General features: G+C 44.7%; 1 protein-coding gene across 2 annotated transcripts in view; it reads left to right on the top strand.

Moving 5' to 3' along the window:
* TBC1D4 (TBC1 domain family member 4) overlaps positions 1-25,885 on the top strand; it is a 235,228-nt gene that overhangs the window by 122,786 nt on the left and 86,557 nt on the right. For both annotated transcript variants that reach the window (XM_073580387.1, XM_073580386.1), the window contains exons 2-4: positions 6,827-7,420; positions 11,234-11,323; positions 24,718-24,822. In XM_073580387.1, coding sequence (XP_073436488.1) covers positions 6,827-7,420; positions 11,234-11,323; positions 24,718-24,822 — 789 coding nt within the window. The remainder of the gene's footprint in view (positions 1-6,826; positions 7,421-11,233; positions 11,324-24,717; positions 24,823-25,885) is intronic.

Here is a 25,885-nt window from a genome sequence, read left to right as displayed (position 1 = left end):
CATCGCTTGGAAAACTGATTGACAGGTTGGTCACACTCGTCAAACATAGTGTTTTGACAAGTGTGACCAACTTTTTACTATTGAGGCTGCCTATGCAGTATCAGTAGTAAAAAGATATAAAGTTTAAAATAATTAAAAAAATAAAAAATCGTGTTTTTCTCACCTTCCGGCATCACGCGCAGCGTTCCCGATCATCGCAATGCTCCCGGCAAGTTCCGTTCCCAGGGATGCCTTGCGACAATGACCTTTGACGTCACGGTCTCGCGAGACCACGACGTCATCAAAGGTCATTGTCGCAAGGCATCCCTGGAAATGGGACTTGCCGGGAGCATCGCTGAGGCCTGCTGACGCTGCGTGGGAAGCCGGAAGGTGAGAATAACATGATTTTTTATTTACATTTTTTTTTAACAGGGATATGGTACCCACAGCCTGGAGGAGAATCTCCTCTCCTCCAGAGCCTGGGTACCATCTGCACATTTTCCGCTTACTTTTCGCATGGTGGGCACAGCCACATGCAAAGTAAGTGGAACAATGCATTCCTATGTGTGCGTATTTTCCCGCAATTCTGCACAAAGAATGAACATGCTGCGTATTTTTCCGCGATGCAATTCCGCTGCGTAAAAATACACAGCTTTAGCACAGCATGTGCGGAATGCCATAGGATTGCATGGGATGCTTTTTTTTGCGTTTTCGTGGCAAAATCGCGCGTTTAAAAACGCAGAAAAAACGGCTCATACTCACCTTTTTTTACCTGTGCTCCAGCGCTGTCCCGTTCTGCCGGAGGTCAGGAGAGGAGTGCGGCGACAGAGTACACGCATGCCCATACCGCGCTGTCCGGCGCCATATTGATGAAGACACACTGCAAATGTGTCTTCAGTAAAATGGCGCCGGATATCGCTATGTGCATGCGTGATTCCGACCGCACTCCTGCCCCGGTCTCCAGCGAGAAGAGAAGCGCCGCAGCAACGCTCCTTCCTGTCAGGTAAGTATGGCTCCGGAGATAGCGGTTTGCATTCAGTGTCTACGCGTACACTCCTCTTACCTGTAACCGCTGGATGCCTTCTTTTGTCTGGAGCCAGACTGCGCAGGCGTGTCACGCTTGCGCAGTCTATAAAGGCTTCGGACAGAGTGACGCTCCCAGCGAAATATTATAGATATATAATGCCCGCTGCTTGTATCCCACAGTGGATTCGCTCTGGAGGAGGATTGTGCCGACATAATATTGATATACTGTATACTCATATATAATACCCGCTGCTTGTATCCCACAGTGGACCTGCTCTGGAGGAGGATCGTGCCGACATTATACTGATATTAATCCAAAACAAACTAAAAGATCTGCGCTAAAAGGATTAAATAGAGGCTGCAAAAGTGGACAATGATGTACAAAGGCACCACCTAAGTTAACATGTATCAATTCAATAAAGGTACAAACTACAAATACCATAGATAATCGCACATAAAACAATAGCACTAAATACTCATCCTCAAGGAAACCAGCATGCACTCACCAGAAAAAAAGGGGATGATGATGAGAGCTGCAGAGGATCAATCACACAGACGCTTAGAAACGGCCGCCCGAGAGTACCTGGGCGTGTGACGTCACAGCCTGTACAGGGCAGTTTATTCCGGGACACACTCACCTTTTTTTTTCCACAGTGTCGCTTCATGCACAAACCAGCATTGTTACCGCGTCTGTGTGATTGATCCTCTGCAGCTCTCATCATCACCCCCTTTTTTTTCTGGTGAGTGCATGCTGGTTTCCTTGAGGATGAGTATTTAGTGCTATTGTTTTATGTGCAATTATCTATGGTATTTGTAGTTTGTACCTTTATTGAATTGATACATGTTAACTTAGGTAGTGCCTTTGTACATCATTTGTCCTCTTTTGCAGCCTCTATTTAATCCTTTTAGCGCAGGTCTTTTTGTTTGTTTTGGATTTGTTTTAAAACTGTGGGCTGACACCGACCCACACTAGACCTAGCAGCTGGGGAACTATTAGTGTTTATTGCTTGGTAAGCGCTTGTGTGATCTGTTGTTTATACTGATACTAGCTGAAGAGCCTGGCGCTGCCCGGGCATAGTAACTAACTGTGGTTAGTTATAACAAATTATAATTATCCTCCATCCCATAGTCCCGTGCCCATATACCCATCATACATATCTACCATCCCATAGTCCCGTGCCCATATACCCATCATACATATTCGCCATCCCATAGTCGAGTGCCCATATACCCATCAAACATCCTTCATCTCATAGTCCCATGCCCATATACCCATCATACATATCCTCCATCCCATAGTCCCATGCCCATATACCCATCATACATATCCTCCATCCCATAGTCCCATGCCCATATACCCGTCATACATATCCGCCATCCCATAGTCCCGTGCCCAAATACTCGTCATACATATCCGCCATCCCATAGTCCCATGCCCATATACCCATTATGACATCATCATCACCATGGCAATCGTTATGACATAACCGTCACCACTGCAACCTATTAAGACATCATCGTCACCATGGCAACCATTGACAGCATCTTCGCCATTGCAACCTATTATGACATTAGCGTCGCCATGGCAACCATTATGACATCATAATGAGGGGCGGGGCTTGCAACCTATGATGGCATCAGCGTCGCCATGGCAACCATTATGACATAATGAGGGACGGGGCTTGATACACACACACTTTTTCCCCCATTATGTAGATGGGCGCAAAATTGTTTGGTGAATTGGAATGCGCGGGGTTAAAATTTCGCCTCACAACATAGCCTATGACGCTCTAGGGGTCCAGACGTGTGACTGTGCCAAATTTTGTGGCTGTTTCTGCGACGGTGTGGATGCCAATTCTGGACATGCACACATACATACATACACACATACATACATACATACATTCACACACACACACACACACACTGAGCTTTATATATTAATTATACTCCCCGCTGCTTGTATCCCACAGTGGACCTGCTCTGTAGGAGGATTGTGCTGACATTATACTGATATGTACTCATATATAATGCTGGGTGCCTTATACAGTGTTTTGAGTCAGAGTGAAATCCTTCAAGTGTATTGGACCCCTCTTTAATGGCTCTTTGTAAGCACAGAATGACTATTGAAGCCAAGCAGAGGAGCTCATATCATGGCGGTCAATCATTTATATACACTTTCCCACCTTGTTTTCCATCCTTCTCTGACTCTGTGAAGCCAGAGCTGTCAATCTAATTAGAGGGGGGAGCGGAATGATGGAATACAAACAGGTGGGAAGGTGAATTTTCATGATTGGCCCCGCCGTGATGCACCAAGAGGCAGGACTTTGAACAGTCAGTCTGCACTGACAGAGTCCCTGTAAGGGTAACTTGTCACCTTGAGAAACGCTGTTTAGCTGCAGATATAGGGTTAATCTGCATGTAAATGGGGTTGAAAGCCTGGTTAGCCGGCTTAATGGGAAAACGTTGTCTGCAGGGAGAAAATTAAGCTTTATTCTCCCTTCGGCAAGTCGCTTCCTGTGGTAGGGTTGGTGCAAGGAAGGAGACATTACAGTCACCACTAACTACAAAGTGAGCGTGCTGTAATACCGTTCTGGCACATCGTCCGGGAGCCCAACCTCAGGCTGGGCTTCATTGAACGACTAATGTGGTAGCAACACATGACACCCATCAGCAATCTGCAACTGTGTCACAGGAGGCTGATGGGAGCTGGTGAGTGCATCTAAGGCCAGGATCACATATGCAAAATAAAGTCAGACGAGCCTCACATCTTAATACCCGACAGAGCCGCTGGCACTCGGGAGAAAAACGTGCGGCTGCATGTATTTCTATGCAGCCGCACGCTCTGCTCTCGAGTGCCGGCTATTAAGATGCGAGACTCGTCCGAGTTTCTCGCATGTGTTATCCCGGCATTAATGTGGCTGTCTGTGATTGACAAGGGCATTTAAATACTTAAAACACCAGGCAGAGCTCACCTTGATTGCTGCTATGGAGCAGGCTCACCTCTTGAACCCACTCATTACAATCATATCCCTAAGGTGACCGTTATGACAAGGTTAGAAAATTTCATGTGTCTGTTCCTAAACATGGAAAGATAAATGGAGTTTCCTAACACGTAAAAGAGCCCTTGTAGATTTAGTAAATGTGCCCCAAGCATATGAATGTTTTTACACACCACAATACACTGTTACATACACACATCTTACAAAAATAAATATAATTACAGATATACAGACAAACATGCAGACATGCACAAACACACTAGTACATGAATACATCACCTGAACCACCATCAGTACATAGTGCATCAATTGTAGTGTCAGGTCAGACCCATATACCTCTGTATCGCATGAACCTACAACTCCCAGTATGTCCTTAACAATGGAGATACTGGGAGTTGTCATCATCAGACTGCGGACCATACAGGAACCAGAGTACTGATGAGATGCAGGCTGGATCACAAATAAGCATTTCCATCCAGGTATCTTATCTGTGATGTCTTATGTGATTAGAGTCTCTTTCTTTTCATCTTCATCTTGTCCTGACTCCATGATGACTCTTCTCAAACACAGCTCTTCTCTGCAGACTTCCATCTTCTCCGGTCTTCTCCTGCACATTCCCACATGATGCCCTTAAAAATAGCAGTTTCATTATAATGTGCCTGAATAAAAATATCTGCCCTACACTGAGCCGCTGTATAGACTGCTAACTGTCACAATGCTTCCTGCACAAATTATGACCCATACTAACCCTCTTATGGTAGCTGCCCTCCTCACTGTCTTCTCACACAGTGTCTCCCCTATACTGCCCAGTCTATACTGTGCCTCCTCATCACATTACCTCTCTTCAGCATACTATTCTCTCCTTGCTGTGCCCTCACACTGTCCTCCCATGCTGCCCCATATTTATACCTTCCCCACACTACCTAGTCTCTGTTCTGTGTCCCCTCAAACATTTTACCCCCCATGATGTCTCCTCTCACATTCCTCCCACTCTCCATAATGTCTCCTCATACATCCCCCTTCTGTTCCCGCACCCATTCTCCCCCTTCCCTCATTCACCTTAGTGTTTCTTCACACATTCTCTCTATGCTGTCTCCTAAAATTTCTCCCCCCCCCCCCCTCCATCTCTCCCCAATTGTAATAAATCTGTGGAAGAGCACAATGACACACACAGACATGCAGAAGCACTCCTAGACACATGAAGACACGCAAACACATGTGCATGCAGACATGAACTTGCAGACACACACACTTGCAGATTGCACACATATACACGCAGGCAAGCGGACTTACACACACACAAAAATGCACATGTAAACATGCAGACAGTCATGCTCATACACACACAGATACACACACACAAATGTGTATATGTGAAGACACATATACACAGAAGTGCACATGTACACACATACAAACACACACAGATAATCACATGCAGACACTCAAAGACATATAAACACAAAGAAATGAATACGAAAACGCCAGACAAGCATGCAGACACGCACAGAAATGCATATGCAGACACAGACATGCAACCACTCAAAGACACACACAGAAATGCATATGTAAACACAGACTCATGCACACAGACACACACAGAGAAATGCAGATACACGTAGACAGAAGCGCACACACACATATAGGCATATATATGCACATAGGTATATACATACACATACAGGCATATACATACAGGCATGAACACAGATGCAGGCATGTACATACACATACAGGCATATACATACACAGGTATATACATACACATACAGGCATATACACATACACAGGTATATACAGTACATCCACATACAGGCATATACACACATACAGGCATATACATACACAGGTATATACATACAGGCATATACATACACAGGTATATACATACACATACAGGCATATACACACATACAGGCATATACATACACAGGTATATACATACAGGCATATACATACACAGGTATATACATACACATACAGGCATATACACACATACAGGCATATACATACACAATGAAGGAGAAGAACCATCTCAAGGAGGATCACAAGGAAATGGACAGCATGTGACTTAAATGTGAGAGTCTGGGCAAAGGGTCTGAATACTTATGACCATGTGATATTTCAGTTATTCTTTGTTAATAAATTTGCAAAATATTCTACATTTCTGATTTTTTTCAGTCAAGATGGGGTGCAGGTGTACATTAATGAGAAAAAATGAACTTTTTTGAATTTACCAAATGGCTGCAGTGAAACAAAGAGTGAAAAATGTAAAAGGGTCTGAATACTTTCCGTACCCACTGTATATACACATACAGGCATATGCACACACTGCATTATCTTTGGACGTGCTTTTAAAAGGCCTCAAGACCTATTCTCTCTCATCGGGGCCCACTGGGCATTTCCCCGATATCCTGCCAGGCCAGTGTGACCCTGCGGAACAATATCTGCTCATCTAAATACACTGTAAAAGGCTGGTTTGTATATTGCCAAGCTCTCTGGTCCTTCCTTGCCCTTAGTTTAATGTCAGTTGGGTCATGAGCAGAAGACCTGAGGAATCTGACTAGCCAGATTGTTAGCAATGTGAGCAATGTCCTGTTCCCTTCAAAGCTGGATTAGCAAAGGGAAAATCCACTTGCCAAAAATCATCCGACAGAGTTGTACATCCTAGTCTCAGATATTATGTCTTGTTTGTTGTGGACAGATAAAATAAGAACATCCCTAGTATTAGGGATCAGTAACAAGATGACCTTTGCCAAGTGATAGACACGTAAAATTTCTATACACATGCCTAATTCTTGTGCTTTCTTTCTATTCAGGTTTCCACAGTCATCAGTAGTATTCGTCAGGTTTCCAAGGTTGCCCTGAAGGAAGACTCCAAGCCCAACAAAGACAGTGAAGATGCCTTTTATAATTCACAGAAGTTTGAGGTTTTATATTGTGGGAAGGTGGTAATTGCCCATAAAAATGCCCATTCAACACTTATTGATGACTGTATCGAGAAATTCTCTCTACACGAACGTCAGCGTCTGAAACTGATGAGCGAGCAACGCAGTGTGGACTCCAGCTGTGACTTCACGTTGGCTGAGACTAACTTTCCGCTCTCTCCATCTGATAGTACATTTCAGGATCTGGACACTGACTCTAATGCCAATTCTGCCTCCAGGAACCATTCAGGGATATTTACAGTAGGTAGCCAGAGCAATCTTGCTGGTATGCGGGTATCTTTTCCAGAGAGGATACTTGAAGACTCAGGCTTTGATGACCAGCAGGAGTTTAGGTCTCGATGTAGTAGTGTTACTATTCAGAAGAAAGGTTATGATGGAAAAGTACAGTCAAGAAGAAGACATGCAAGTGCACCAAGCCATGTACAACCCTCTGACTCTGAGAAGAACAGAACAATGCTCTTTCAGGTATGTACAAATCTAGAATAACTCCCTGGAGGTTCTCTGTTTCAGCATTTTAAACATTTTATGGCTTCATGTTGTTCGTTTTGTTCATCAACCACCAAACAGTAGCACCACAGGCTCATTCTTACACGTCCAAGAAATAGTAATTTCACGTATTCAGCTGACTTCATCTTCTTTCTCCATGCATTAGATAATGGGTGGAAGCATACCAAGCAATATTTGATTTCTAGGGCCAAGTTGCTGTGGTGCCTTGGAGTTATGTGTTGCCCTAGGCATTGTGAACCATCCAGACAGTATTTGATTCACTACAAATATATCAGGGCATAACGAAGCAAATTAGGCTGCAAAGGTTCATTTTGAAGTGTACGAAATAGAAGGGAATCTGTTGCTGGGAACCTGTCCATAAACCAGAGTGAAAAATCTGTTTAAAAAAGCTCTCCTTCTGGAGGTGTCTCCTTGTTGAGCAGCGTTCTGTGATCAGGTCATTGTTGTAGGACCTAAAACATAAATTTGATAACCCCTTTAAAGGATTTGGACACCTTTGGTAAAGGAAAATCATTTTTGTTCCAAAGTGCATGCCTTTTTAGCTAAAAATAATTTTTGCAATAGGTTCATATTCAAATGGTCGACTTTACAACCTCTATGTAACACAGTATACAGCTAGCTTCAGAATGAGCTGACAGAGAATCTAAGGCATGGTCTTGATCCTTTATCAGTGTTCTCCTATACTCTTCTAAATGCCCCTTCTCCTGAACCAAAAATTGTCAGAACTAGAGTTCATAATAATGCTCGATTGTTGGCTGATTGGACTGTTTATACATCACAAAGTTCATGATTGTCAGATTGTCAGTGCCTCTCCACAGGCAATGGGTGTTTTGGTGAGAAGAGGGTTGCATTGACAATCCAACACAATGGGCAGCACTTCGAACACATTTTATAAGTGGTCATAAACTTGTAAATAACTCATGAAAGAATAAAATTACATTAAAACCAAGCACACCATTTGTTTTTCTTGTGAAATTCTCAATAAGTTTGATGTGTCGCATGACCCTCTTCCCATTGAAAAAAATAAAGTGGGATCCAAAACGGCCGACTTCAAAATGGCCACCACCCATCTTGAAAAGTTTCCTCCCTCCCATATACTAATGTGCCACAAGCAGGAAGTTGATATCACCAACCATTCCCATTTTATTAAGGTGTATCCATATAAATGGCCCACCCTGTACAAAGGAATTGTGACAGTTGTGGATTCCAATTACAGGGGACCCGATGTATCTCTGCCGTATAGCTACAAAATCCTGTGTATAACTGATCACAAATTGGAATCTAACCCACAGTTCCAGAAAAGAGAATTGGACACAGGGTCACATGGGCCAACAGCGGTTGCGCACAAATATTGAAAAGCGTTCACTACCCCTATAAGACATGTTCAGACAAAACAGATGTACTCATATAATTGAATATAGGGTCACAAGACAAGACCACCAGTGGTTAGACAAAAATGCTGAAAATACAGCCGTGACCCCTATAAGACAAACTGAAAAATAGTATAAATGTGCTGATACAGCTAAATTACTGTGGTACTGTATAAATAAAGCTGCAATGGTGCCAAATCAAAATCCTATTACTAACTCTACAAAACACAATGGTGAAATATAAAAGTGGAATGATCTCACCTCTGTAGTTGGTGTCAAGACGGCAGGGTCAGTCAGTGATGGCATCACTATGCCTTCTTTACTTAGGGAGAAAAACAAGATGTCACCTAAATAAGAGAACACTTGCCCACTGACGGTTGTTAAAAGAGGGCCGACCACATGCACTAAGCAGCAGCACTAATGCCATTGTTCTGTGTGGTTAGGCTGTCATTGTTCTCGGCAGCACGTGTTTTGTGTACACAAGATGATGTGCTGCAGAGAATGATGATTTTCAAGCACGCTTAAAGCTCATTTCACCCGACAAACGAGTATTTTGTTGGGTGATTGGCAGCCTATTTAAACAGGACGATAATCGGGATCTCTTGTAGACTATTATTAGACGTCTAGTACATGCGTATGTGCTGACATATAAACAGTAAAAAGGCATACAATAAACAAGCAATAAACAATATTAGTTTAGTAATATTTGGGCATGAAGCAATTGTAAAAATACAAAACAAAAGCAAAATAACATATTCAATTTTGCTACTTGTGCACGTTAGCGGATTTGTTGCAGATGATTCCACAGCAAATCTGACATAGAATAAGCTGTAAAAAATCCGCTAGCAATTTTTCACACCTGCAGTTTTTGCTGTGGATTTTTAGATAATCCCATGTAAAATGTGCGACACAAGCACTCTTCTGCTTATGTAATATGCTTGCAATTTTGAACAGAAAATCTGCAGTAGTTCCTTTTTTGTGGATTTACCTTTGCACCCTATTTGGAGCTAATCCACTCCTTAACATTGCAACTGAAACACTGAGGAGGAAAAGTTGTGTATTTATGAACATTACAAGATCAATAGACTTTTTTTCATAATTTTTCAAAATATTTTGATTTATTCAGTATTGAGTTTGAGCGCCACATGCATAAATACACACACTTACACAACTTGGCTGCTATCTGTGAGGTTATTGGTGGTTGTATGAGGAATGTCCTGCATTTGGGCACCCGAATCATCAAGATCTGCTGCGGACAGCTGCCTTTGCAGTTGCCAAACAAAGATGTCCCAGATGTGTTCAATGGGTGAAAAGTCCGGAGATGCTGCAAGCCATGGCAGTACATTGAGGCCATGCAGGCTGCTCACAGCAGCATGAGCCACATGCTGCCTGGTGTTGTCATTTGAAAGAAATCTCCTGTTACAGTTTGAGAACCGATTAAACCAAATTAATGTAATGCTGAGCTGTCAGTGTACCTGGAAAGAAAACTCTAGGAATCAGGCTATTGTCCATAATCCCAAGAGTGTGACACTTTCATGTGAAGGCCTTTTCATTGGATTGCCCAGATGGCCAAAAAACCAATGTTTGCCTGTCATTGTGTCCAAGACAAAAGCAAGATTCATCGCTGAAGAGGATAGACCTTCATTCCAACGTCTAATGCTCCATGACAGCCTTTGGACTCCACCTGGAGACCGTGCTGGCAACTCCATGAAGAGTCCGTCACGAGGAAACATCACACTGATCATGTTAATGAGATTATGGTGTGGGGGTGGTATCAATGACATAGTCATTGCTTCAAAGTGTTCCAGGAGCTGTTTTTCTCTACGACACCAAGCCACATGTTGCTCGTGCCACTGTGAGCAGCCTGCGTGTCTTGATTGTGCTACCATGATCTGCAGTGTCTTTCTACTTATCTTATCCAACACATCTGGGATGTTATTGGTCTTCAATTGCAAAGAGAGCTGCCAGCAGCGGATAATGATGATTTGCGCACCTAAGTGCGTTCAGTGTAGCAGAGCATTACGCAGACAACCATTATTAACCTCATTGATAGCAGCCAAGGCATGTAAATGCAGATATTCCTGCATGTGATGCTCATACTCGATACTGAGTAAATTGGATTGTTGTGAAAATCTTGTTTCTATTTTTTCATCCTCTGCATATAATTAACATATCTATTGATCCTGTGAGTTCTATCATTCTATGACTTTTCCTTCCTGACGTTGCAATTTCACTGTTTAGGAGTATATTTATTTACAGCATATATTGTATGTATAATATATATATGACTGTGTTTTTGCATTATAGAACTATTTTGTAAAAATTGTTACCCAGTTTCAGTGTGGAAGAGCGTACATTAGTCACCATGTTTTTAATGCTAATAATTACATTTATTTTCCAGGTTGGAAGGTTTGAAATTAATCTCATAAGTCCTGACACCAAATCTGTAGTGCTGGAAAAGAACTTTAAAGATATCTCCTCATGTTCTCAGGTGAGTGCAGGGTGCTGCATCTTCTTGGTCTAGAGAGTGGAGATTTTGCCTGACTTCTTGATTAGACAACACCTTTATGGCTGCATTAAATGAGGCCTGCCCAAGAACTAAACGAAGAACATTCTAGCCATTCTAGAAAAGATCAAATTTATGCTGTGAGCTTGTTTTGCTCTACTATCCAGGTGATTAGGGAACTTCCTTTTAATTTTCATTAATCATTAATTTGGGGGTTGTATATGCAGTGCACTTGCACCCAATTCTTTAAAAATGGTCTGTCACTAGAACAGCCGTCCCCATCTAACTATAGCACTGCATCAGGTTAATTAAAAGGGTAGTCTGGTCTTCTGGACCTCTGAATCCTGACAGTGACTGCCAGTGATTGTGGGTGATTTGCATGCTTCCAGTCATATTTTGACTGTATGTGCCTGGGTTCTCTCAATACAAGTGAATTCAGAGGAACCAAGCACGTCTAGTCAGCATGTGATCATATGTACCATATGTAAATTGCATGCTTGTCGTTACATGATCTCCCTTTCTGACCAGCAATACCAGTGAATCCTGACCGCGTTTGCAGCACACACTGTCTGGATTCAGAAGTCTGTAGTGACTGCAGATTTTTATCAGAAGACCGGACAACCCCTTTAAAGGGAATCTGTCACCCTATTTTTCGCCTATCAGCTGCCGGCACCGCCATCAGGGGCTTATCTACAGCATTCTGTAATGCTGTAGATAAGCCCCCGATGTAACCTGGAAAGATAAGAAAAAAGAGTAAAGGGGCTTTACACATAGCGATAACGCTAGCGATATCGCTAAAGCATCACCGATTTTGTGACGCAGCAGCGATATTGCTAGCGCTATCGCTACATGTGATGGTTACCTCCGATCGGCTCCCCCACTGGTTATCGGTGATCGCGCGAGATCGGCCTGGTCCATTTCTCGTCGGCGCTTCCTGCTGACGAGCGACGCGTGGACACGGGCGGAGGACGTCATCATCACTGCGTCTGACAGGTAAGTAACGACCGCTGCTGCATCGCTGCTGAGAGATGCCTGTTTGGCAGCTCACTAGCGACCATTTAGCGATGCACCTGCGATCCTGACCGGGTCATATCGTGGTCGGGATCGCTGGTGCATCGCTAAATGTAAAGGGGCCCTTAAATTATACTCACCAGGGGGGCGGTCCGGTCTTGGTCCGATGGGTGTTGCGCCTCTCCCGGCGCCTGCACACTGCAGGACTCTGCTCTGCCCTCAAAAGGGCAGAGCAGTGCGCCTGCGCGGGAACCACGGCAGGCAGCATAGAAGAGGACTTCACCGTTAGAAGATGGGAGGCGCCGGACGGGACCGCAACACCCATCGGACCGGACCGAACGCCAGGGTGAGTATAATCGAACTCTTTTTTCTTATCTTTCAGGTTACATCGGGGGCTTATCTACAGCATTACAGAATGCTGTAGATAAGACCCTGATGTCTGTGCTGGCAGCTCATAGGCGAAAAATAGGGTGACAGATTCCCTTTAAACAATAGTCAATGCTTATTTGAATGTTTCTAGACTTCCTCTGTCTTTGGCTCAACTCTGAGGTGAACTGTCAGCACAATGAAGTGTCAGGTTACACCTCCTATTATACTCTATAGAGAGTGAGGAGCAGAGTAGGAAACTGACAGACGTAGAAACAGAAAGATTGTGCTGAGCTCTCTGTCAAATCTTTTGCCTCACCCCAGAGCTGAATTCACATCTACACTGTTCGGTAGTGATGCATGATTTTCTCTAGGCTGCTTCTACTTCTGTTTGTGTGCTGCATACAGAATGAAAAGCAGGAATCCATGTATACATACAGGATAAGAGTCAGTTGAAAATTAAGAGAATCAACCTGCTAAGGAGAAAACTGTTGAAAATATAGGATACAAGTCATATTATGGGACGAAATAGTGTTATCCTTCATGTACACACACATGACAGCTTAATCTGAAAAATGACTTGAAAGTCCAGTTACCCTTTAAATAAATTTGTTGCGTGATGTTTGCAGTTCACAAGGCACTTGTCCAGTTCCTGACACAATTTATTTTGACATAAGTGACAGTTAACAAAACTCCAGTCTTACCCCATTCATTGGCTTGTAATTGCTTTCTTGGGGTTTAGATGTTTCCTGGAAGTCAATGCTTCATGTACCGACTTGTCTGAGATTGTTGTTGACATGTGCTTATACGCAGCAGCTTACAAAAATTTTTTACAGCACCGCACACCCCGGAGACTTGAAGAAATCATTAGCATACAGACAGAATATAACATTTCTCAGCAACAAGACCATTAATATGAGGCAGACAGATAGGACTACTGTAACATTTCTATTACCTGTATGCCCATTTTGATAGATCTTATACGTCCCGAAGGGGTGACAGATTCCCTTTAAATGTGATGCAGCTCATGGTTACTACATGTAAGCGTGTTATACTAATACTTGTAAAAGACCCAGCTGGTAAGTATCTAGAGCTTCCGACCTCCCCATCTCCAGCCCCCCAGACAGCAACTATTACATGCAATATAGTGCATATAATCTCCAAACAAAAAGTATAATAATCAGCTCCCTAGTGCCCTGTAACCCCTCACACACCTCAGCCCTCACAATACACCCATCCTCTCACATTCACCCCTCAGTGCCCTATCCCCTCTCCCCCACTTCAGCCCCGACCTTTTCACATTCATCCCCATTGTCCTGTCCCCCCTCCCCCACTTCAGCCTCCACAATAGACCCATCCTCTCACATTCACCCTCCAGTGCCCTGTCCCCCACAATACCCCCATCCTCTCACATTCACCCTCCCAGTGCCCTGTCCCCCCTCGTCCACAATACCCCCATCCTTTCATTCACCCCCAGTGTCCTGTCCCCCTCCCCCACTTCAGCCCCCACAGTACCCCATCCTCTCACATTCACCCCCCCAGTGCTCTGTCCCCCACTTCAGCTACCACAATAACCCTCATCTTCTCATATTCACTCCCCAGTGACTATGACATGCCTTCATTTAATTAATTGAATAAATTCTATCCCCACTTACCGATGAAGTTTGCAGGCAGTGAGGCAGGACCGGAAAGTGTCTCAGAGAATTGTAAGGTTTGGACTAGGACCCAGCGTGCCTGAGCCAATCTGAGCGTGCACAAAACTGCAATCTGACAGAAGCTCCTCAGGTCAGTAAAGCCTTCACTTTACAGTGCAGGAGGGAGACTCTGCAACTGGCCACTGTGCTACTAGCAGAGTCTCCATCAGACAAGGGAGCGGACATTTTCCTGTTCTCCTCCTGTGCTGTGCTCTGCCTCATCAAAAAAGTGTCAGTGACTGCCATTGGGCCCCTTCATGTAACAGGTTGATACCCCCCCACTGCTCTGGCAGGAAAGGATTTTCCAAAAATAATTTATTTTATTCAACATGCATGACAAAGTAAAAACAACAATTTGAATTCTACCTCTTTTCCGCTGTTGTAGTTGCGACATCACAACAACATGCTTGTGACTGTTGCAGCCAATCCCAGTGTTGTGATGACTCCAGCATATTTCTGTAGTATGCTGTCAATCCATAAGTGGAAATTACTACTTAAGCTCTATGTGCTTTGTACAGTAAAGCCCCCGTTACACATAGCGATATCGCTAGCAATATCGCTATAATGTCACTGGTTTTTGTGACGTAGCAGCGATATTGCTAGAGATATCGCTATGTCTGATACTTACCTCCGACCGCTCCCCCGCTGCTCATCGCTGGTCGCGCAAGAACATCCTGGATCATTTCTCGTCGGCCCCTTCCTGTGGCGCCGACGAGCGACGCGGGTGGGAGGACGTCAGGATCGCTGCGTCTGACAGGTAAGTAGCGACCCCCGACCCCTGCTATGTCGCTGGTGAGATCTGCCTGTAAAGGGCCCGTTACACTAAGCGATATAGCTGGCAATATCGCTATAACGTCACTGGTTTTGTGACGCAGCAGCGATATCGCTATGTGTGATACTTACCTCAGACCGGCTCCCCCGCTGGTTATCGCTGATCGCGCGAGAACGTCCTGGGCCGTTTCTCGTCGTCAGCTTCCTGCTGTGGCGACGAGCGACGCGTGGACGCGGGCGGGAGGACGTCTTCATCGCCTCGTCTGACAGGTAAGTAGCGACCCCCAACCCCTGCTATGTCGCTGGTGAGATCTGCCTGTGTGACAGCTCACTAGCAACCACTTAGCGATGCACCAGCGATCCTGACCGCGTCATATCGTGGTCGGGATCGCTGGTGCATCGCTAAGTGTAACGGTACCCTTTGGCAGCTCACTAACGACCACTTAGCGATGCACCAGCAATCCATATCGTTGTCGGGATCGCTGGTGCATCGCTAATTGTAACGGTACCCTAAGTAACAAACTAGTGTTTGTACCTTCTAAGATCTATGAAAGCACAGTAAATAAATCACCTGGACATCTTCCTTTGTGGCTATCTATGTGAAGTGAGTGAGGTTTGTTCCCTTAAACAATACTTTTGTATAAAGCCAAGTCATGGCAACTAGTAAGGTGAAGGTGACTGGATTAAGGATTTAGCCTCCTCTGTTGAATAAATAGATTATTGTAAGAGGCTTTGGGCTCACTCGCTAACAAAATCCAAATTAAAAGCTACTTGGCGTTTATAATGGACAAATTGCTACTTAATATGAAACATAATTGCAGTATCTGTTATTATCACTATTGTAAGGTTTGATGTAGAAAACATTACTTTATTTAGGCTGAAAATGTAAGTATGTGTAATGCTGTGGAGATTGAAAGAAAATAACTGGGATAGAGAAAACTTCCGTTAAATGGAATCTGTCAGCTCTATCTACCCCCCAAACTGTGTATTTGTTAATATTGCTCTCTTAAGTTAGAGATCATGTCATCTACACCTTTACTGATGCAATGTGTTGCTCACTGACGGAATAGAAATAACTGTTTTAATTTATGTGCAAATGATATTTAAGTGCTCTGGGGGTATCAAAGCACTTCCCAAGTCTCTGCCTTTCCTTTTCTTTTATATTTCCTGCCCATTCCCACATCCTCCTGCTTAATTGATAGCTTGCAGGCTGTGTAGTGAAGACAGTGAGCTGTCAGACAAGCAGGGGAATGTTAGGCTGGGCAGGGAATAGAGAAGGTAAGGCTTGGGAAGTGCTTTGCCATGCTCAAAGCACTTCAACCCCATTTGCTTATGAATTTCAAACTGCAATTTTTTAGATTGCAAGTAACAGATTTCATCTGTAAAAGTGTGGTTGGCAATATATTTCAGAGAGCAACATAATGACCACATAAAGAGTTTGGGGGAAAATTGGTGGATTGTGCTGACAGATTCCTTTTAAGGTTGATCTTGGCCCCACTGGAACACATTCCTATGCCTATAGTGCTTAGAAAGAATGCTTAACCCCTTCATGACATGCGCCGTTCTAATTCGGAATATTTTGTGTCTCCCCCTTTGATGTGGGTTCCGGCGCTGAGCCCACTTCTTTTTCGGCACATGTCAGCTGTTTTGGACAGCTGACATGTGCCCGGAACAGCCGTGGGTGGAATCGTGATCCACCCGCAGCTGTTAACTCGTTAAATGCCACTTTCAAACTCTGACGGTAGCATTTAACACGCGCTTCCGGCAATCACGCTGGAAATCCTATCCATCAGTTGACCCCGTCACGTGATCACAGGTCACCGATAGGTTGGCATGACAACCAATGGTCTCCTGCAGACCTCTATGGTTGTCACTGCCGGATTGCTATGAGTGCCACCCGGTGGTTGGCGCTCATAGAAAGTCAGCAATTCTGCTACATACAGGCAGCTTCTAGTCTCCCACGGCATAGCGAAAAAAAAGTAAAAAACCCAGAATTACGTTTTTTTGGTCTCCACAGCATTGCAATAAAATGTAATAATGGGCGATCAAAAGATATTATCTGCACTATAATGGTATCATTAAAAACATCAGCTCGATGCGCAAAAAATAAGCCCTCACCCAACCCGAGATCATAAAAAATGGAGACGCTACGAGTCTCGGAAAATGACGTAATTTTTTTTCTAAAGAAACTTTGGAATTTTTTTCACCACTTAAAAAAGAACCTAGACATATTTGGTGTCTATGAACTCTTAATGACCTGGAGAATCATAATGGCAGGTCAGTTTTAACGTTTGGTGAACATAGTACAAACAAAATCCAAAAAACAGTTGTTGAATTTGTACTTTTTTTTTTTTTTTTGCAATTTCACTGCACTTGGAATTTTTTTTCCCGTTTTTGAGTACACGTTATGGTAAAACCAATGGTGTCATTCAAAAGTACAACTTGTCCTACAAAAAATAAGCTCTCACATGGCCATATTGATGGAAAAATTAATAAATTATAGCTCTGGGAAGAAGGGGAGCAAAAAACAAACACAAAAGCGAAAAAGGGCTCTGTCATGAAGGGGTTAATGAAGTTGTTGACCTTTTGGGCACTTTTTTTTATTAAAGTGCTTGTAATAAGATCTGGAAATCATTAATCATTTTTGGATTTTGGTTTCATTAAAAATGTTGCAGTGTTTGCCTTTTAGAGCCCTGATGTTGCTGGCTGTAGTATGAATTAACTGAAAATCTCTCAGTCCGTCCGTTATCATGATCAGATTAATAGTATTTAAAGGGACATTTTCTGCAAGGTAGTGATGAATGAGCCTTGTTAAAAAGGCTTGTTTCATGACTGTTCATCATCCTACACCTGGTGATCCCTGGGTCTGGAGGAGGAAGCTGTCATGGTATGCCTAGGTTACTTTAGGCTAAAACCCCGGGACCCCTGCGGTGTCCCTCAGACTAGGGAAAACCCTGTCTGTCCCTCAACCCAGGGTTTACACTGAAGGTGTGCCTGCCTGGGCCTCCACCCTGTCCCTGTCTCCTGTCCAGCCCTAAGCTGAACCCACCACCCTCCACCCAGTGAGGGGGCCAGACACCAGACCCCACAAATACGTATGGACAGGGGTAAAAGAAACACCACACCGTTAATACACAAGGGAATACAATAATGTGCAAGGGCAACCAAATATATATATATATATATATAACAGATAGGAGAAAGAACAACTGAGAGATATACTGCACCAAATATCAGACGCTCCAAAACCACCACTGCTGACCGGTATTGCTAGCACTAGGCAAAAGCTATAGTCGGCGACGCCCATAGTCAGGACAGACTATTTAAAGACCAAGGGCATGGCCCAGCCCTCAGCCAGCATGACAACCTGGTTAACCCTATCCCGACTGGAACAGAATACCCAACAAAGTCCCTGAGCATACTGTAGTGGAATAGGGTATTACCGCTGTCTGCCGGACACCCTGGTGTGAACAGTGTCCGACATGACAGTACCCCGCCTTCTACGAGGGACCTCCGGAACCTCACCATGTCGAGGACCTGGCTTGTCCGGATGGCGACGATGGAACATAGTAACCAGTCGATCAGCATGAATGTCAGAGGCCGGCACCCATGTCCTCTCCTCAGGACCATAGCCACGCCAGTGGACCAGGTACTGTAGAGTGCGACGCACAACCCTAGAGTCCACCACTTTGGACACCTCAAATTCCAACGCGCCATCCACCAAGACGGGAGGTGGTGGCCCGGGAGAACCATTCGCCAAACCCACGACCTTTTTTAGCAATGCTTTGTGAAACACATTATGAATCTTATACACAGCCGGCAACTCCAAACGAAATGCCACGGGGTTGATCACTGCGGAGATCCTAAATGGGCCAATGAACCTGGGACCCAACTTAAGTGACGGTATTTTGAGCTTGATGTTCCTTGTAGATAACCACACCCAATCACCCACACACAGGTCCGGACCTGGCACACGTCTGCAGTCAGCCACCCGTTTGTACCTGGAACCCACCTTCAACAAGCGCTGCTTGACTCTCCTCCAAACAGACGACAATTGAGCTCCCAACTGGTCCTCCTCAGGGACGCCAACCGAGCACCCCTGATGCAAGGTACAAAATTGAGGATGTTGACCATACACACAAAAAAAAGGAGATTCCCCAGACGATTCCTGGCAATGGTTGCTTATTGCGAATTCTGCCAGAGGAAGAAACGCTGACCACTCTTCCTGATTGTCGGAAACAAAGCAGCGCAAGTATTGCTCCAGGTTTTGGTTCATCCGCTCAGTCTGCCCATTCGACTGAGGGTGGAAAGCCGATGAATGAGATAATTTGATCCCAAGGCGAGAACAAAAAGCTCTCCAAAACTTTGCCACAAACTGCGTACCTCGATCAGACACAATGTCAGACGGGACACCATGAAGTCTGACCACCTCGCGAATAAATATCTGAGCAAGAGTCTTAGCATTGGGCAAAGATGGTAAAGCAACGAAATGTGACATTTTGGAGAACCTATCAACAATTACCAAAATGACCGAGTTCCCCGCCGAGGCGGGCAAGTCTGTAATAAAATCCATGGAAATCTCAGTCCATGGCTTACTGGGCACCCCGAGAGGCTGCAACCTACCAGCGGGAAGGGAACGAGGAGTCTTGGCCCGTGCGCACGTGGTACAGGCAGACACATATGAGGCCACATCCTGCCGGATTTTAGGCCACCAAAAACGACGCGATACCAGTTCCAGAGTGCTCTTAACCCCTGGATGACCTGCCAGTACCGTGTCGTGATGTTCGCCTAACACTCTAGAGCGTAGATGTAGTGGCACAAAAGATTTATTAGCAGGCAACCCCGGCGGTACCTCCTCCTGAGCCTCCGCAATCTCTGCCTCAATTTCTGTCGTGATGGCAGATACCACCACACCCTTTTGGAGAATAGGCACCGGCTCTTCACATAACTCTCCACCAGGAAAACACCTGGATAAAGTGTCTGCCTTAATATTCTTCGAACCAGGTCGATAGGTAACAATGAAGTTGAACCGGGTGAAGAATAATGCCCAGCGAGCCTGTCTGGAGGACAGGCGCTTAGCAGATTCTAAATAAAGCAAATTCTTATGGTCGGTTATCACAGTAATCTGATGAACAGCCCCCTCCAAGAAGTGTCGCCACTCCTCAAATGCCAATTTGATGGCCAACAATTCCCTGTTGCCAATATCATAATTACGCTCCGCAGGCGACAGCTTCTTGGAGAAGTAGGCACACGGATGCAACTTGGCCCAAGATGGGCCCTGAGACAGTACAGCCCCCACTCCAACCTCCGACGCATCCACCTCCACGACAAACGGTAAGGAGACATCGGGCTGCACCAGAATGGGCGCTGAGGCAAAACTATTCTTGAGGAATTCAAACGCCTGTACCGCAGGCTCAGACCAGTCAGAAAAGTCGGTACCCTTTTTAGTCATGTCAGTAAGTGGTTTGGCAATCATAGAGAAATTCTTAATAAATTTCCTATAGTAATTGGATAAGCCAAGAAATCGCTGAAGCGCCTTAAGATTATCAGGCCTATCCCAATGTAGTACCGCCTGCACCTTTGCGGTGTCCATCTTAAACCCTGAGGCGGAGATTATATAACCCAAGAACGGTAGCTCCTGTACGACAAACACATTTTTCAAGCTTGACATAGAGCCTGTTCTCTCTGAGCAACTGCAGGACCTGTCTAACATGCTCTATATGGGTATCATGGTCGCGAGAGAAAATGAGGATGTCATCTAGATAAATTATAACAAATCTCCCCAACAAATGAGAGAAGACATCATTTATGAAATGTTGAAAGACCGCCGGTGCCATAGTCAACCCAAACGGCATTACCAAACTCTCAAAGTGACCCTCAGGGGTATTGAATGCCGTCTTCCACTCATCCCCCTGACGGACTCTTATAAGATTGTACGCCCCCCTGAGGTCCAGTTTGGAGAACCACTTGGCACCAACCACTTGGTTGAACAAATCGGGTATAAGTGGCATAGGGTAAGGATCACGAACCGTAATCTGGTTGAGTTCTCTGAAATCCAGACACGGGCGTAAACCGCCATCCTTCTTTTTAACAAAGAAGAAGCCAGCAGCCAGAGGAGAAGAGGAAGGTCTAATATGACCCTTGCTCAGACTATCCGCAATGTACTCCTTGAGAGCTAGCCTCTCGGGACCTGAGATATTAAACATTCTAGCTTTAGGTAACTTGGCCCCTGGTTTCAACCTAATAGCACAGTCATAGGGGCGATGCGGTGTTAGTTCTGAACAACCCTTCTCAGAAAATACATCCGCATAGTCCAGCAACGGCTCCGGGATACTGGGAGTCAAAGCGGAAATACATGTAGCCAGGCACCTCTCCTGACACTCCCTGCTCCACTGAATTATGTCCTGGGTCTTCCAATCAATAACAGGATTATGCATTGACAACCATGGAAAGCCCAGAACCATCTGAGCCGGTAAGTTACTAAGCACCTTACAAGTTACCCGCTCTGAGTGTAATACTCCAATGTGGAGTTGTATATCCAACACACACTCTGTGATCTCCCCTTGAGACAACGGGGAAGCATTGATGGTAACCACCCGGATGGGGTTCGGCAATTTCTCCACCGGAAATCCCGCTGTATGCGCGAACTTCTCATCAATGAGATTGGCAGCTGAGCCACTATCAACAAACACTGTAATAGAGAGCATTTGCCCCCCAAGAGCTACCCTGGCAGGGAGCATACACTGGGAAACCATGACGGAGGATACACAAAGGCTCAGACTAGACTCCTCCAAACCCTCTGAGCCTATCAGTTTTCCGCCGGCGCGCCCTTCTTAGGTACCAGGGGGCGAGCATTAATAAAATGTCCTCCTTTGCCACAAAAAAAAACAAACCCCCTGCCTTCTGTGCCAAGGACGTTTAGGCTTGTTACTCGGTGACTGTGCTATACCAGCGATCTGCATGGGTTCCACGGATTCACCCGAGGCAACCTCACCTACAACTCCCCCACCTCCCGGAGGCAACGAAACCAGCGCCCCCTGATGGATACGGCGGTCTATGCGTACTACAAGTGCCATCGCAGCCTCCAGAGAGGCGGGAGTCTTGTACATAAGGAGAGTCTGTTTAACCCTTCCAGAAACCCCATGCAAAAATTGACTTCTAAGCGCAGGGTCATTCCACTGCGTGTCCACCTCCCGGCGCCGGAATTCCGTGCAGTAATCCTCAGCTGGTCGCTCACCCTGTAGTAGTGAGCGTATCTTAGACTCTGCTAAGTTTAATCTATCCGGATCGTCATAGATCAAACCCAGAGCAGAGAAAAAAAAATCTACAGACTCAAATGCCGGTGAGTCAGACGGGAGTGAAAAGGCCCAAGCCTGTGGATCACCACTCAGCAAAGAAATCACCAAGCCCACGCGTTGAGCCTCATTACCTGAGGAATGTGGACGCACACGGAAATACAATTTGCATGATTCACGAAAAACCGTGAACTTACCACGATCACCAGCAAATCGTTCAGGAAGGGGAAACTTTGGTTCAGCTGCCCTGGCTGCAGCCTCAGCAGGTACCGCAGGAGCTGACAGGCCTTGTTGCTGGACCCCCCCCCTAAGTTCAGTGACCTGTATGGATAGAGCCTCCAGCTGCTTGGTTAGGGAAAGTATAGGATCCATAGTAAGTAACCCCTATATTCCCTATCTATACTTTATTCTTTTTTTACTTTAGTATTCGGGCCGACTATAATGTCATGGTATGCCTAGGTTACTTTAGGCTAAAACCCCGGGACCCCTGCGGTGTCCCTCAGACTAGGGAAAACCCTGTCTGTCCCTCAACCCAGGGTTTACACTGAAGGTGTGCCTGCCTGGGCCTCCACCCTGTCCCTGTCTCCTGTCCAGCCCTAAGCTGAACCCACCACCCTCCACCCAGTGAGGGGACCAGACACCAGACCCCACAAATACGTATGGACAGGGGTAAAAGAAACACCACACCGTTAATACACAAGGGAATACAATAATGTGCAAGGGCAACCAAATATATATATAACAGATAGGAGAAAGAACAACTGAGAGATATACTGCACCAAATATCAGATGCTCCAAAACCACCACTGCTGACTGGTATTGCTAGCACTAGGCAAAAGCTATAGTCGGCGACGCCCATAGTCAGGACGGACTATTTAAAGACCAAGGGCGTGGCCCAGCCCTCAGCCAGCATGACAACCTGGTTAACCCTATCCCGACTGGAACAGAATACCCAACAAAGTCCCTGAGCATACTGTAGTGGAATAGGGTATTACCGCTGTCTGCCGGACACCCTGGTGTGAACAATGTCCGACATGACAATACTGTAGTGGAATAGGGTATTACCGCTGTCTGCCGGACACCCTGGTGTGAACAGTGTCCGACATGACAATACTGTAGTGGAACAGGATCAAACAATGTAGGATAGATCTTCAGCTCACCTGGTTCAGCCTGCCCAGTCCTCCTTTCCATAATCTCGGTGCACGGAGTGGATCCATCCCCATCTGGGAGAAATGCTCAATGAAAAAAAGTTTTTTATAGTTCCAGCACACGATGTGAAAAAATTAAGAAAAGCCTTTATTTAATCCATAATTAAAAAATGCAATTCCAGTGTGAACAGTGTCCGACATGACAGAAGCACTATCAGTGCCTCCTAATCGGGTTCAGCATTGTTTCTACATTGATTGAGAAGGTAATAAACCATGTTTACCCTCTTTTGAGTCTGACAGCTGTTTCCTCACCACCACTGCTGCACGATCTCCTGCAAGATGGTTTCCATTGTTGTTTTAGATCATCATTGAAGAATAAAGTGTGGGCTGCACAGACGTTTATAGTCTATGGCCCTTCCAGAAATAGGACATGGGTCTTTTTTAAGGGGGGCTATGCTCACAGAATTCTGTGGAGGAGTGTCTACCGATGATCTTCATTCTGTGCAATAAATAAAAAGGCCCATACCACTGGAACCATATGAATTCTTTAATTAAAGGAGAGGAATATTCAGCTCAGCGGGAATAAAAGAATAGAAAAAAATGGTCACTTTTGACCTGGTGACAGATTTTCTTTTTACCAGTGTATTTTTATTATGTTCCACGCTCAAGAAAGGTGTTGTGGATTCGGCAGTAGCACCTAATAGCTAGTTTCAGCTATGGCATATAAGCGATAAGACAAGAAGATAAATGAATAACTTTGTAATAGAAGTAACTTTCTTGCATTAAATATCTTGCATTGATCATCACAATTTTGCTGGTGTTTTTATTTATTTTTTTTTAAATCAGAGAATGGCAAAATGTCTTATTTCTAGTACAATACTCATTGAGTGACTGTGGGGAATTCTGTCCATCAATTTGAGCTTATTGTATTTTAATGTGATTGTGAATGGAATAGCATTGGTCATCTTCAAACAAGACATATATTAGGTAACATATGTATAGCTATTATTCTGTAATAAATAATTGTATTTCACTAATGTGCACACTTTGCATAGTTATATTCAACAGTAATTTATTTATTTTCTATTTTTCAGGGTATTACACATATTGATCACTTTGGTTTTGTCTGCCGTGAAAGTGTGGAGCCTGGCATAAACCAGTATGTTTGCTATGTCTTCCAGTGTGCCACAGAAGCCTTGGTGGGTAACAAGCGAAGTATTATTAGTGGCCATCTAACTATACATATTCTTCACAACACCCATTATAATAATAGGCTCAACAGCTGGCGTTATAGTATTTCATATCCAGAAAATTAAAGCACAACTGCAGGGTTTTTTTTTCACCTCTGGAGTGGTGCTTAAGTGTCAGTCCCCTGCCCCTGGTCATTTACTTACCCTCCGGCGTCTTCCCTCTCTTTCAGCACCAGCCCTGTCCTACGGCACCATGTTGTGAGCGCAGCTTCTGAGTGGCTGGAACTCAGAATCTACATCACAAGCTGTCAATGCAAGTCTGTGAGAGCCAGAAAAAGGCCAGAACGAGACTCTCATAGCCTTGTATTGAAAAGTGACCTCTGCACAGCTCCATGAATCACTGGAGCAGCCTGGCAGGTCACAAACGGCAGGAGACGGATTGGAGCGGCTGCGAAAACAGATGAAAATGCCAGAAGGTGAGTATCAGACAGGGGGCATGGGACTTGGATTTTAAGCACCACTCGAGTAGTGAAGTAAAAAGAAAAAAGGATGGAGTGGTGCTTTAAGGGAGATTTTCATCAGTGGAAAGACACAGATTTCAAGTTTGAGGTCCCAAGCCAACATTTTTTAAAAATGTCACACTCAGTTTAGTATCAGTAATGTATGTTTTGTGTGTAGAATACTTACCAGTCACGGACTTCTGCCGTTTCCAGCGCTGCTCTGATCTTTCTCCACAGTTTTGTGACTGACGCTTTTTCTTTTTGGCTCACACTAAGGACTGTTACTTCCACTCTTATTTAGGCTACGGTCACACTATCAGTATTGTACATCAGTATTTGTAAGACAAAACCAGGAGTGGAACAATCAGAGGACAAGGTATAATAGAAACACGTCACCGCTTCTGTATTTTTGACCCTCTCCTGGTTTTGGCTTACAGATACTGAGCATATACCGATAGTGTGAACGTTGCCTTACGCTAAGTCTAGGTCTGCCCCGTTCTGAGTCTCACAGACTTATATTGAGACTTCCTGTGCACACAACAAACACTGGCGTGATCAGGCTAGTCTCAACT

This window comes from Dendrobates tinctorius, unplaced genomic scaffold, assembly GCF_039654945.1.
Source record: "Dendrobates tinctorius isolate UK_male_01 unplaced genomic scaffold, ASM3965494v1 ptg000064l, whole genome shotgun sequence".
Taxonomy (NCBI): Eukaryota; Metazoa; Chordata; class Amphibia; order Anura; family Dendrobatidae; genus Dendrobates; species Dendrobates tinctorius.
This window is presented reverse-complemented; position numbering and strand designations above follow the sequence as displayed.